Source organism: Dendroctonus ponderosae, unplaced genomic scaffold (assembly GCF_020466585.1).
Source record: "Dendroctonus ponderosae isolate FM_Combo_2020 unplaced genomic scaffold, Dpon_F_20191213v2 Dpon_F_20191213_6, whole genome shotgun sequence".
Classification (NCBI taxonomy): domain Eukaryota; kingdom Metazoa; phylum Arthropoda; class Insecta; order Coleoptera; family Curculionidae; genus Dendroctonus; species Dendroctonus ponderosae.
Genome location: NW_026018814.1, coordinates 10590220 through 10602990, shown reverse-complemented (window position 1 = coordinate 10602990; position 12771 = coordinate 10590220). Strand labels below are relative to the sequence as shown.

Genomic DNA, 12771 nt, shown 5'->3' with positions numbered 1-12771 from the left:
ATGAAATATGTATATGTTGTGTCCAGCATTTTATTTTGTTGTTGTAATTTAATTTTCTAACCTACTTGTAAGATGTATTTTATAATAATAATAACATACAGGTGTTTTAAAACTCAATATTAAGTACACCTGCAAAGCATTGCACCGTGTTATGTCAAAACACTCCTGTTTCAGTGAAAGAAAAATTTTATGTCATGCCGATTTCGTTCGTCATAAATTTTCAGTTAATTTTTTTATTGTGAAAATTACTGAAAAATTCATAGTTCGCCCGTAGTGTTTTCTGCAAAGTGTCTGGTGCTGTTATATTGAAGAAAGATAGTTTCTACAAAATTCCACTTTAGCATTAATTTTTTATTTACAAGCCTAACATCTGCATTCAAAATGCCAAGTGAGCAAATCTACTTGTTAGAAATTATTGTGAAGAAAATTGAGCTTCAATCAGACCAGGTCATAAGCGACACCAAAAGCTTATCGGTTGGCTTCAAATTTGCCCAGATCATCAACTTTGAGGTCGACACCATGTATTTTTCGCAGCCAGAGCTTGAGGGTAATTTTCAACTTTAGCACCGTGTGCTTTTGCATGCATTGTAATTATTTAGAGCCCAATGGAAGGACGGTTATGAAGAACTATGGAAAAACGTACTTGTTCGTATCCAAGCCCTCGGATCTGCGTCAACTGCTTGTGAGCGACCCGTACCAAATAACCCTGTATGATGGAAATAAGACTATAGGTTTCACAACGGAATTTTGGAAACGGGAGTTCAGCGAAATGATCAAATTCTTTGAATCACTTGGAATTGTTAAATCTACAGCGGTAGAAGGTAACAGTTGAATCACAACCCCTTCAAAGATGTTAAATTTGGCTCAGCATGCAACGCGTCATTATAATACTAAGTTGTGTGGTTGGCAATGTTTTCAGATATGTATGAACTACAAAATGATCGGGGTGTTACTACGGCCAAAATAGATGTTTTTTTGAGAATGTCATGCTTTGGACAAAACCTACAGACAATGTTTCAAATAAAACAGGCGGGACAAAAGCAAGAGTTCATATTTAGGCAAAGGAATACATCTAGAACTTTTAAAGTTGAGAAGTAAATTTGCTTGGGTGTTATTCATTTTAAATGTCCTCATCTGGCGGATTTGTTCAGGCATGCTGACGAACGATGGCAGCCTCTGGTTGCGCCCCTTTATAGTGCAATTACCGATACGAAAAGCAGTCCTGGTTCTCAAGTTAACATGAAGGAAAATGTGTCGTTGACTCAACTTTTTGAACGAGACTTTGCATTGCAAAAGGATAGTAATTTCCGAACACCAGACCCAGTTACTTTCGAAGATGGTAAGTAACGATTAAAGAAAATCAACAAAAGAATAGTCCATTTTTCTAAAAGTATGGACACTTATACTATGTGATGATTTGAAACATGAATAATTCAGTGCACATTTCAAGAAAAAACTGTGAAAAGCTGGTAGCAAACTGATTTGTTAGAAGAATTTGTGACTTAACTATTAGAAAGATCTAAAATGTGCACTGCAGTCAAGTAGTGATCAGCAAAGTAATACCAAAACTCAGACTTGCATGGTCTCTGTCTTGCTCAGAGTCTTGCAAGTTGTCCTTTTGAATGCAGGAGGGGATCGAGCTTTCAAGTCAGGGGCGGTCACGTAGTAGAAATTCAGTATTTATTTGTCTATGAAATTAGAACAGTCATAACAACATAAGTGAGGAAATTCCAGAAATGTTGACCCAGAAAGCGAAACTTGAATATCAGACACTTTATGATTAGATTATGATAAAATTTCATGTTTTTCGTACCGTTTTGCTCATTGCAAGCAAAATGAGGAAGAACGCTCATTTTTACATCCATCCAGAGAGAACTAAATAACCTTTTTAGAAAGTGTTGTTGTGTGTGTGTTGTTTTAGGAAATGGAAGTTTTCTCAAAAAAGTCTTGATTTCAAGAAGTTTTAGGTTTGCGTGGTTTTTTGACTTGCAAAATCGACTCAAAAATGACGCTGCTTTCTCATGCTCAATTTAAGCCACAGAGTTCGTTTTTGGCATCGTTGCATAGCGAATTGAAAATTCGAATCAGTCATAACAACATGAGTGAGGAAATTCGAGTCGTTTTGACTCAGAAAGCAAAATTTGAATATCACACTTAGGTTCAACATTATACCAAAATTCCACGTTTTCCGTCCCGTTTCTACTCATTTCTCGGAAGCAAAATGCGCAAAAATCCGCTAACACAATTTAATATTTGTAAAGCATTTTCTTTTTTATTTTCATAGGAATCCGGCTGGATTTTCAGGACGATTTTGATAAAGTGTCAATATGCTTCAGACCATCGGAAAACAAGTTCTTCGATTTACTGGACCTTATCAGGTAAAAGCGTTAGCAAAAAGGCTTGTTAACTACTTGGAAATAAACCCTAATTTATATTTAACGAAATGCGGAATTAATAAATTTGATGTAAAGAGCTTGAGGAATTTTACAGTGCTGATGTAAAAACTAAAGATACGCACACTGAGGTAACATTTCAAAGAAAAAAAGTGGACCGTGTGAATTCATTTCTAAAGTCCGTTGGAGGTGATCTCAAGTTAAGTCCAAACATTGTCATCGAGGAAGATGAAAACGTGCTTGAAATGACCGCCGATAAAATTGCGAAAAAGCTTTGCGGAAACAAGGATTGTCCCGCCGTGAAAAAGTTCAAGGAATATGGTACTGAAACTTGTAAAATAATTCAAAAAAGCCGAAATTCAACAAACTTCTTGGCTTAAGACATCCAAATTTCATGCTCAATAACTTTAATTTGTAGGAATAGGCCCTTTAGCTACAGGTAAGAGCCTAGGAACGGTATATGGAGATGTAGAGCCCCCTGTTACGTACGGAATCAGCCACACTTATGGCACAATGCGCGAGTATGGCCCTTATGGGGTATTCTCAAGACCAAAACAGGAGGAACTTCCATTTATCGCTCAAAATGATCTTGATTTTACTGTTAAACCCTGCAAGATTAGAAAGGAGCAGCCGACTTGCGAAAGGAAAACTAAGGTGCAAAATATTAATTACCAAAATAATTACGACAATACAATTTAACAATAAAGAGAATGAATAACGAAGAAGAGTAATTAAAAGAGTAATGAAATTAAAAGTATCCCATCAATTAATATTCCAGTAAAAAGACGATAAGAAGCACTTCGCCCTGTTTCATATCAAAAAAACGTAACTTATCTAAGATATTTTTTGCGATGCAGCAAAAGAAGAAAAAGCACGCGCCTCAATGGCACAGCAAAAGTTGCCCATTATGCCCTGAAAGATTGCGAGGAGGTGCCGATACTGGCCTCCAAGCGCAACCTGGGAATGAGGACGCAATGCTGATGACAAACTCGCCGATGATCGAGTGCAAATCGGTGATGGATCAATTCGACAGCATTTTGGCTGAATATAAAAGAGGTGACCAACCAAAGAGTTTCCTGGAGAAACTGGAGAGGAGAGCGTTTTTAAATGATTGCAGCTTTAGGGCCATGTGGCCAGGCTACTTGCCCATACGCGCAAAATTTGGCTGACGACACTTGCAGGAAAATGTGCAATCAACCACCGTCCCCAGTAAAGGATAGTAGTTCTATGTCTTGTAATGGAGACCCGTGTGATGTTGAAGGATGTCCGTATGCGGAAGCTCCAAAGAAAAAAAGGTAACAAATTAAAAAGCCCCAAGCAAATAATGGAGAACGGTTTTTGCTAGATATCCATCAGGCTGTGGAAACCCTAAATGTGCGTACACCAAGTACAAGTTAGGTCTTCTTGATGATGATGCTGAAATGGAGCTGAAATTTTTACCGCCGCCACTAGCAGGTAGGATTTTGTCACTAATAAGCAGAGTGTGTGAAAAAACGTAAGTAAATGTTTGCCATATGTTGACCAAAATTCCAATAATTGCGTTATTTAAAGTTATCTGGAAGGATAACAGGATCAATTAGGTATTTGGAAGTTGAATGTTTTTCAATTAAATGAGTCGCCTTTTGCGTAGTATTTTTTTTATTAATGTCTTCTTGTCCAGAACTTTTTGTTACCTTCTGTCAAGTGTAGGGTAATTTGTCGACGTGGAACTTTGTAAAACAGCGAATATTTTTTTCGATTGCTAAAATTTCGCTTTTTTTCCTCTTAAGTTGGATAAAACAATAATAATGTTAGCCTTTGCTTGGCTGTTAGCACCGGTATATTTTTCATTGCGATAAGTGCAAGTTTCTAATGGTATAACTCGAAATAATATCCCGTTGGTAAAAAAGATTTTCAACTCCATCCATATGCCCAGAATCCTTCTCCCCAAGTTGCTCATGATTTTATATTATTATGGCTTGCACAGAATTTATCCAACCATCCATTTTGCATGATTTAGAATTAATGTAAAATTCTTGTGAGACTTCGAAAGCTGCTTCTTTTGCTTTGGTTCTCAACTTTCCCACTTAACAGAACCGCTGAAAGAGTTCTTTAGAACCGCTTAGAGTTCTTTCGTTCGTTTTAACTGTCGTTTTTTTGTTGTAGAATTTCTTTATTTAAGATTCTGTTCACCTAATTTTCACCGCTTTTAAACTTCTCGCCCAATACTCGTTCAGTATATGTATTCTCTTCCAATAATCCTCGATAATTGAAATCTGTTCGGAGCCATTTAGAAATTTTGTCGAAAATTAAAAAAGATGGGGTTAGGGACTATTTGGCCAGTGATTAATTTTTTTATTCTGAATAAATAGCACTCACAATGAGTGTGCCATTTAAAAAAGTGATATTTATAAGCTTAAAAATTCGTTAATTTGGACAATTGTTATGATCACCCTGTTGCTTCAAAGACAAATATTTTGCAAACGAAATGTTAATATTGTATTAATTCTTTGTTTTGCCAAATTTAAATATATTTCTTCTAAAGAAAATGGAGAAAAATATGCCCGTATTTCCATCTCTGAATCAGAGTAACGGCACCTTTGATACTGATGTTTGTATAATTTTCAATTATTAGGTCCAGAGCCTCTATTTACATGGTTCGATATCCTATAGAAACGTTTTGATTTTCAACAAGAATGTAATTAATTGCTGGTTTAAAACTTTGCCGTTTAGTCGATCGTTTAGAGAAGCTTTACTGCATACGACATACGGGTTTTAACTAACGGATTAAATTTTTCCAAAAAATGCATCAACCTTAAAGGAAAATCGTTCAAAAATCTAAGTACTCCTGCGTTTTTTCTAAAATTAAGTCATTTTTTTTCGAAGGTAATTGTGGAGATCCGAATTGCAACTATCCATTTGCTGCGCCTTTGCCACCAATTCACTGGGACTGTCCGGATCCCCTTCCAAAAGGAACATGTCGCAACTTGAACTGTCCCTTCCAACCTGCTCCTTTGAAGAAATTTAAGACGAAGCAACAACTGAAAACTGGGCCCTGTGGAAGCCCAATGTGCGCCTATGCTTTACCGCAACCATGTGGGGCTCCTACTTGCCCCTTCATTATGCGTCCTTGTCCCATGGCCGAGGTATTATTTATTTAGGATTTTTTTTATTTTGGCAAATCTAATTCTTCGAGAATTTGCAGAAACAAAAGCAGAAACCGGCGAGAAAAAAATGCCCTTCTGAGAGTGAGGAAAATTTATGTCAAAACCCAGAGTGTCCGTTTTCGGAGAAAAATGCTGGCAATGAGGTTGTTGATGACATCAACGATCCAAAATTCGAAGGAGAGTTTCAGGATTGCGGCAATCCAAATTGCCCGTTTAAGCAGAGGGATAAGAAAAAGGTGATTAACTAATTTAAGGAAAAGTTTACGTTTGGAAGCTCTATTGAGATAAGGAGCTGCTAAAAATACAAGCTTTCAAGTAGTTGCAAATGTCCTTTTTATATTGAGTTGCCAAGACAGAACAGAATCTTAAGAAAAGAATGTACAAAAATTGACAAAATAAATTACGTTAAACAGAACAGAAGTACAAAATACCACTAACTAAGCTATTCGGAATGTGATTGCTATCGTTTTGATTAATATTTGCAAAGGCTGATTTTTGTTTTTGCCACTCAAATAGAAGATTTCGAAAAATTGATATATCGAATATTCCTGAACATAACTCGATAAGAAACGATTTCGTATTTTTGAAAAAGTATGACAATCTTTGGGGGAAAAATTGAGACCTTGCTTTTTAGTTGGACGTCGCCATTTTAATTCATTCCAGAAAAAAGACACTGTTTTCTGGCTCAAAAGAGATTAAACATGTAATTTTCTTTGGCATTTATTTGCTACTACTAAAGTTTTTTCCACTCCCAGAAAAATTGCCATTCGCATTTCATATCAATCTACTCCAAACCTAATCAAATATTATTTAAAACAAAAATCACAAAACTTAAAATAGAAAGGAAGGTGAAAATTTTCTGCGTTATCGAAATGATTAAGAAAGGTAGCAATATACAAAAAAAATGGAAATTCTGTTCTTATACTTACACATTTGTTACAACGTTTCCTTGAAGCAAAAGTGTTAAAAATGTTTATTGTTATTGATCATCTTGATGCGATGAGCACTTTGGAATTACGAAGGGAAATAACGTGATGAATGGAAAAGCTTTAAACAATCGGTGATTAAACTCAACCAGTTCAACGTTTCTTGAGGTATTCGCAACTTAACATGAATAAGGAAAATAAATATATGGCAAAAAAATTTAAGCTGCAACAATGAGGGAACAAACTTGGCCGGATTTTGATAAAACAAAAAAGGAATTCGTGTGTTCAAACCTTTGAATACAGCAAATTTGCCTTTAGTTTGATTACGGATAGTATTCACTCTAATTACGATTAATAAATGCCTACAGTCCATATAGAGCCGATATGGTTTTCGCGTAAAGTTTCTTTATATGCCTCTAGATCAAAGTAAATTAAACAATATTTGCGAATAATTATTGAGATCTCATAGGTTCAGATGAATGAAGAAAAATATCTAACAGACAAAAACGGCAATTTTTATAATTAGTTGGTTATGAGCTACATAATGCGTTATTTCCAGAAATCCAAGAAAAAATTGAAAAAATCCTCTTGCGGTAACCCGGAGTGCCCGTCTGCTAAACCAGACAAGAGCAAAAAGAAAATCAAAAGCTGTGAAATAGGTGAAGAGGACAGCATATGCTCTAACCCAGAATGTCCAGACAAATCGAATAAAGATAAGAAGCAGAAAAACCGATGTGAAAAAAGGTATATTGAAGAATGCTGTTAAATATTTGATGTAACTATGGATTTTCCGGTTTTAGTTCATCTTCTGAGAGTTCAAGCGTATGTTCCGACCCACAATGCCCATTTGCAAGCCCGAAAAAAGGCAGAAAATCGAAAGAAGATAAAAGAAGTGAAGACACTTTGAGTGCTGCATCTTGTCATAAAAAGGACGAAGATAGTGTGTGTTCGAACCCTGAATGTCCAGAACAGAAAGCGAGGTAACTCCTAATATGAGACGATTGAATTTATTGTTTTGCCGCATTAAAAGTATTCAGTTGTTTCTGAATTTGTAGAATCTTAAATTTATTGCTGTTCTTAGTTAAAATTTTTGTTTTTGTCATTCAGCAATGTACTGAAAATTCAAAAACAAATTAAATATGAAATTCAAGGTTTAAAAGTTAAGATGTATTCGTAATTTTTCGAATGGCATGAATTAGGTTGAATGTTTTGAAGCTTTAAAATTAACCATATAATTTTTCACTCTGGCATGTTTCCTTGTAAATTTCACTCGTCCTTCGGACTCGTGAAATTATGGAAAACATGCAATCGTGAAAAATTATCTATTTACATGGTTTGATATCCTATAGAAACGTTTTGTTTTTCAACAAGAATGTAATTAATTGCTGGTTTAAAACTTAAACATGCAATCGTGAAAAATTATCGGTAATTTCAAAGCACTCCTGGTATTACCCCCGATAATATCGTAATTCGAAGAAATCTGGAAAATCTTTAGAAATAGAGAATCTATTGCATTTCATACAATTTTCGAGATTTCGAAAACATTTAATGCACTTGAAATCGAAATAAATTCAAATGGTTTTGGGATTAAAAAATTATTTGTCACAAATAATTTTAATAGGACTTTAAGTACTGATCTATTGGCGATAATTTAGAATCCAAATAATTTTTTTTAGAACTGAAATCGACCCTGATCGATGTGATCAACCGGGTTGTCCTTATTCAACGAAGCCACCAAACCCTGCAAAGTGTTACGATCCCAACTGTCCATATTTGCTACCATTACCGTCCTGTGGCATCCCGAATTGCCCATATGAACCTGTTCCTTTAAGGTAACGCTAGAGAACACAAGTAAATAAAACTGATTAACTTTTTTGCACTTATTCAAGATATTTATGCAAAAACCCCAAGTGTCCATCGAGGCAAGTGGACTTTAAGAGAAAATCCGGAGAGACAAAGTTTAATGAAGTCGCAGAAGCAGAAAAATCTGGCAAAGAAAATGTGTCAGTTATAATGGTAGCAGAAATGCTTACGATTTCTGCCTTATATAGTACAACAAATTATTGCTCGTTATATAGGAAACCACATTAGTATGTGAGCAGGAGACACCATGCGACAACAGCCCAAACGATTGCGAAAATCCTGATTGCGAAATGAAGGAATCAACTGAAAATAAAGAAACAGGACTAGTGAAGCACAAAAAGAAAGGAAGAAGGAAGAAGCGAGGAAAATTCGTGTATTCCATCGGAGATACCTATCCGGGAACCAAGCTGGGCCATAGAGAATGCGTAACACCCGTTTTCAATGTCCCACCTCATATGGGATGGTTATGGAACATTTTTACACCAATTCTAAGTTTAAAGGTGATTCTGAAAAGGAAATTAACTTGAATAGCATCCAACAAGCAGCAGTTATTTAAACTTTTCTAATAAGAATTTAATTTAAATAAGAATTTAATTAAATTTAGCCAAGACGCGGATGGCGGCCTGGTGCCTTAACGAAAACCATTGCAGCCCGAATTCGTGCTCATCACCAATCCAAAGGCTTGGGTTTGCTAAAAGTGCCCAATTTTAAAAAGGATGGTGGCCAGTTTGAGGATGCAGAGCTAAAAGTGACGCCAAAACCGACATTGCAAATTCAGAAGAAAGATGGAGTTTATTGGATTACAATGAATCCTTTAAAAGACCCATGTACCCTGGTAAGAACATATTTTCCAGCTCACATGACAATTTGTTGGGTATAACTGAATGTTCTTGTCTAGAGAGTATAAAAGGTTCACTGAACAAGTTCCTAATGACTTATTATTAAGCTCAGAAAGCAAGCCTTTCTTGATTTCTTTTTATTTCTATTGTAATTTACCACTCTTAACTGGCGATTCAGGCCATAAAAATCGAAACAATTTTTTTTGCTGTCATCTGTGATCTTAATGTATAAATTTAGGTTGAAAACGAAGACCCCTACATGGAATGCACCCCTATGACTTTCAAAATTTCAAAAAATAAGAAACCTGAAGAGCAATTTTGTCTTTGTGATGGAGACGCTCCAGATATATTAAACTCCGACGCTTCATCTGATAGTGAATTAGATATCGAATTCACGCCCCCCGCTGGAATAATACACCCGGAAAGGTAATAGTTTCACTTATTTATAACTTATGAAATATCGAAGTTTATTTTATTAGAAGACAAACTCAGTTGTTTTTTAAATGGTAGAATTTGCACACGTTCATTGCATTTTCCATAGCTCTTCTTTTCTCACTTTTTATCTTGTTGATTCTCACTATTCTTGACTTCTTTTGCGCTGATACATTGGTTCTCGTATGTTCTATAGGCATTACACTGAGAGGATTTGGACCTGAAATTATCTACTTTTTACTTGCTTTATGTTTAATTTTTTTTTCAATTTTAAATTTAAATTTCCTTTTCCTCGAAGAATCTCCAACTTACTTTTTCACCAAACTAAATAAAATGTCTGACCTTTTCTAATTATTTCATGAGTCAAAGTTCTTTTTAGTTGTTCAGTTTCAATACGCCTTTCTTCTGCGGCCTTAAATCAAATTTTCCTCAACAACATATCCATGATACGGTTATGAGAAATGTTCGTTATGTCTGCTCTTTACCTGTTTGTTTTTGCATGTTTAGTTATTTTGTTTTGCTTTGTTAATTCCTTTAAGAGACTAATTAAGAGAAAAAACGCAATTCTCACTTTCCAATTCAGGTGAGTGTTCACACTAACTCAAGTTTACTGTTGTTCTAATAGATTTAAAAAGCGTCCAAATGTGGTTTGTTGCGATGCACAGTACGATCCCAAGGACTTTGAAGTTAAGAAAAAGAAAGACGATAAAAAAGCAAAAGGTAAAGGGAAAGATAAAAAGGGCAAAGGAGGCAAAGGCAAGAAAGGAGGCAAAAAGAAGTAAAAAGTATTGAGTTTATATCAAATGTAGCGCGTTAACTGAAATTAAATATTGTGCCGAAAAATATTTTTGTGTATTGCTCTTCAAAATAGGCAACAGTGCAAGGTAAGCTAATAACATATAGAATGTGCTTAAACTTTACATAACGTGACTATAGCTCTAAACATGTTAATTCGATTAAAAGATATACATAGTCCTTACAACTCCAATCAATTGATACTTACTTCGTTGTCTCTCATTTTTACTGTAAAGCATTGTAAATGGGTTCTTTGCAGGAATCGCTCCTTTTTTGTTGAGAAGTGTTAATATGATTGGTAAAGCGACCACAGATCCGAAAAGTATAACTCCTGTTAGGGCAAGCGCGCCTACATTTAAGTTGACCATTGAAGTCTTTGCCATATCCATTGATTTTTTTATTGGCAGAGTTATAAATGGAACGTTAAAGTCGAGTTCAATCTGAAATTATAAATAAACTTGTGTGACTTTAATATTATTTTTCAATGGAGAACTTGTTTGTCCGAAAATTCTAAACTAAAACGGATTTTTTCGCGGCTTAAGCGAACAAATAATTTTTTGGTATATGAAAAATGTATTGCTTTAAAAATAATTTTTTTTGTACAACCCCTGCATAATAATATTCAAAACCATTCTATTGATAATCCAGATCACGTTTATTAATTATTCCATTAGTGCGTTGTCTAACTAAAACTAAAATGTCTAGATTCCAATTGAAAAATAAATTCGAATCAGGAATAACAGCACAAATATTGAACTAAAGAATTTATTTAAATGTGAAATTTCAGTAAAATGTGGGAAATTCTGATATCTTTTAATTTATTTTAAGTCCGTAATAATAGTTTTAAGTTCGTAATAAGTAATCCGAAACAAACATGTTGTTTTCGGATCAATAATTACAAAGTCGTCAATGAAAAGGTCAACTTTGTCATTGGCAAGAGTATAAGAAAAATATATAGAACAGAAAAATGTGTAAATGGTTACTTTATAGGATTTAATCTATATATTTACGAAACACACTGAATATTTTGAGCAAAGAAATTTTACTTTAACTTTAAAATATTATAGGAATTTACTGAATCATTTTTTATTCTAGAAAGTTGTGAAAAAAAAAATCAGTTCCATTAAACCACATGTTTAGATGCAAGTGATGGAAGAAAATCGCTTTTGCAATATTCGAATAGTTTGTTCACGTAGGTACAATAAGAAAATAATCTTCATCACAGTATTTCATTCATAATTATCTAATGAAGAAATCAATAAGTTCTGAGTTTGTTAAAATATTTTCTTTATTCCGATTTTGTTATTTACTTATAGTAATAATACCTACACGAATATCTCCTTCTTCATTAAAGCTAATAAGCCTGCTCCGACGCACATTAATCAATTTCTCGGACATTTTTTCGGTATAATTAGCACTGTTATCACTACACAAGGCAGTTCCAACACTCACAAATTGTAAGTAAAAAGCAAAAAACTTTAGTAGCTCCCGACGCTTGTAACCCTTAAGCATCTTCTCCAGACAAATTGAAGAATCTGGTTTGTCATTACCAAACATCAAATGTGTTTGTGCAATACCAGGAAGTGTTTGAAACGATTTTTAATAGCAACAATTTGGGAGAAATGTGTGCGGTTACACGTTGACAATGGTTGGGTATTATTTTAAATGTACAGTTTAGTTAGTTAAATAAATGAAAAGAATTGCGTTAATTGAACATTGTTTTTGAGCTATCGAGTATGAGAGAAAAATACATGGTATGTTGCAAGAACCTACGAAAAAGCGTGCTTCAATATGTTTTTTTAGTGAGAAATTCGGCGTTTATTTGAGGGACAATCCGAGAAATGAGTGTGGTAAAGTTAAAAAAAAAATTAAGTTGAAAACTGAACAAAATCAAAGAATTAACAGCAAGGGATTTTCTAGGGCTAAATTGTAACTATTATCAAAAATATTTGAAATAGTGTCGTTATTATTTACTTTATGCATGCAAAAGATTAAAAATTAAGCCAAACTAATAAATGATAATTATTGAAATAGTCTAAGTAGAAAGGGACTTCAAAATGTGCCAATCTCAGGCACTACTAAGGGCGGTTTCGTGTTTATTAGCTTTAATCAGCTGGATTAGTGCAGCCCCAAGAAAGACAAACCATCTTTCAATTTTTTATCATCTGGATTCAGCCTAAAAATAACACTTCCCGAAACCGGTATTTTATTCGTTGAAATAAAGTACGGATTTCGATAGCATTTTTTTCTGGCTGAACCAAACTAGTCTCAAATCCGGTCAGAGGGTGCCTGAGATTAAAACATCACAACATATATGTTGTGATGTTCTAGAGATATGTTATATGCTCTGAGATATCTCGACCCACTTAGATCAGAA

General features: G+C 34.5%; 2 protein-coding genes across 2 annotated transcripts in view; one reads left to right on the top strand and one right to left on the bottom strand.

Moving 5' to 3' along the window:
• LOC109536879 overlaps positions 1-11975 on the bottom strand; it is a 14688-nt gene extending 2713 nt beyond the window's left edge. Inside the window, exons 1-2 of the mRNA XM_019903326.2 lie at positions 11724-11975; positions 10603-10834 (exon numbers count right to left, since the gene is read on the bottom strand). Of these exons, the coding sequence (XP_019758885.2) occupies positions 10603-10834; positions 11724-11951 (460 nt within the window). The 5' untranslated portion in view covers positions 11952-11975. The remainder of the gene's footprint in view (positions 1-10602; positions 10835-11723) is intronic.
• Positions 160-10444, top strand: LOC109536878. Its single transcript, XM_019903325.2, has 20 exons — positions 160-547; positions 600-821; positions 920-1094; positions 1152-1339; positions 2285-2378; positions 2491-2714; positions 2812-3047; positions 3251-3449; positions 3511-3688; positions 3739-3848; positions 5259-5518; positions 5578-5775; positions 7025-7209; positions 7266-7445; positions 8142-8297; positions 8355-8481; positions 8544-8828; positions 8933-9163; positions 9406-9593; positions 10225-10444. The coding sequence occupies exons 1-20, from the start codon at positions 382-384 to the stop codon at positions 10379-10381; spliced, it is 3759 nt and encodes a 1252-aa protein (XP_019758884.2). The 5' UTR covers positions 160-381; the 3' UTR covers positions 10382-10444.
• Positions 11976-12771: the final 796 nt, after the last annotated feature.

Coding starts and splice junctions, on each gene's coding strand:
- LOC109536878 (XM_019903325.2), top strand. CDS start 382: ATGCCAAGTGAGCAAATCTACTTGTTAGAAATTATTGTGAAGAAAATT. Junction 1,095..1,151: donor AGAACTTTTAAAGTTGAGAA/GTAAATTTGCTT, acceptor GGATTTGTTCAG/GCATGCTGACGAACGATGGC. Junction 5,776..7,024: donor AGCAGAGGGATAAGAAAAAG/GTGATTAACTAA, acceptor CGTTATTTCCAG/AAATCCAAGAAAAAATTGAA.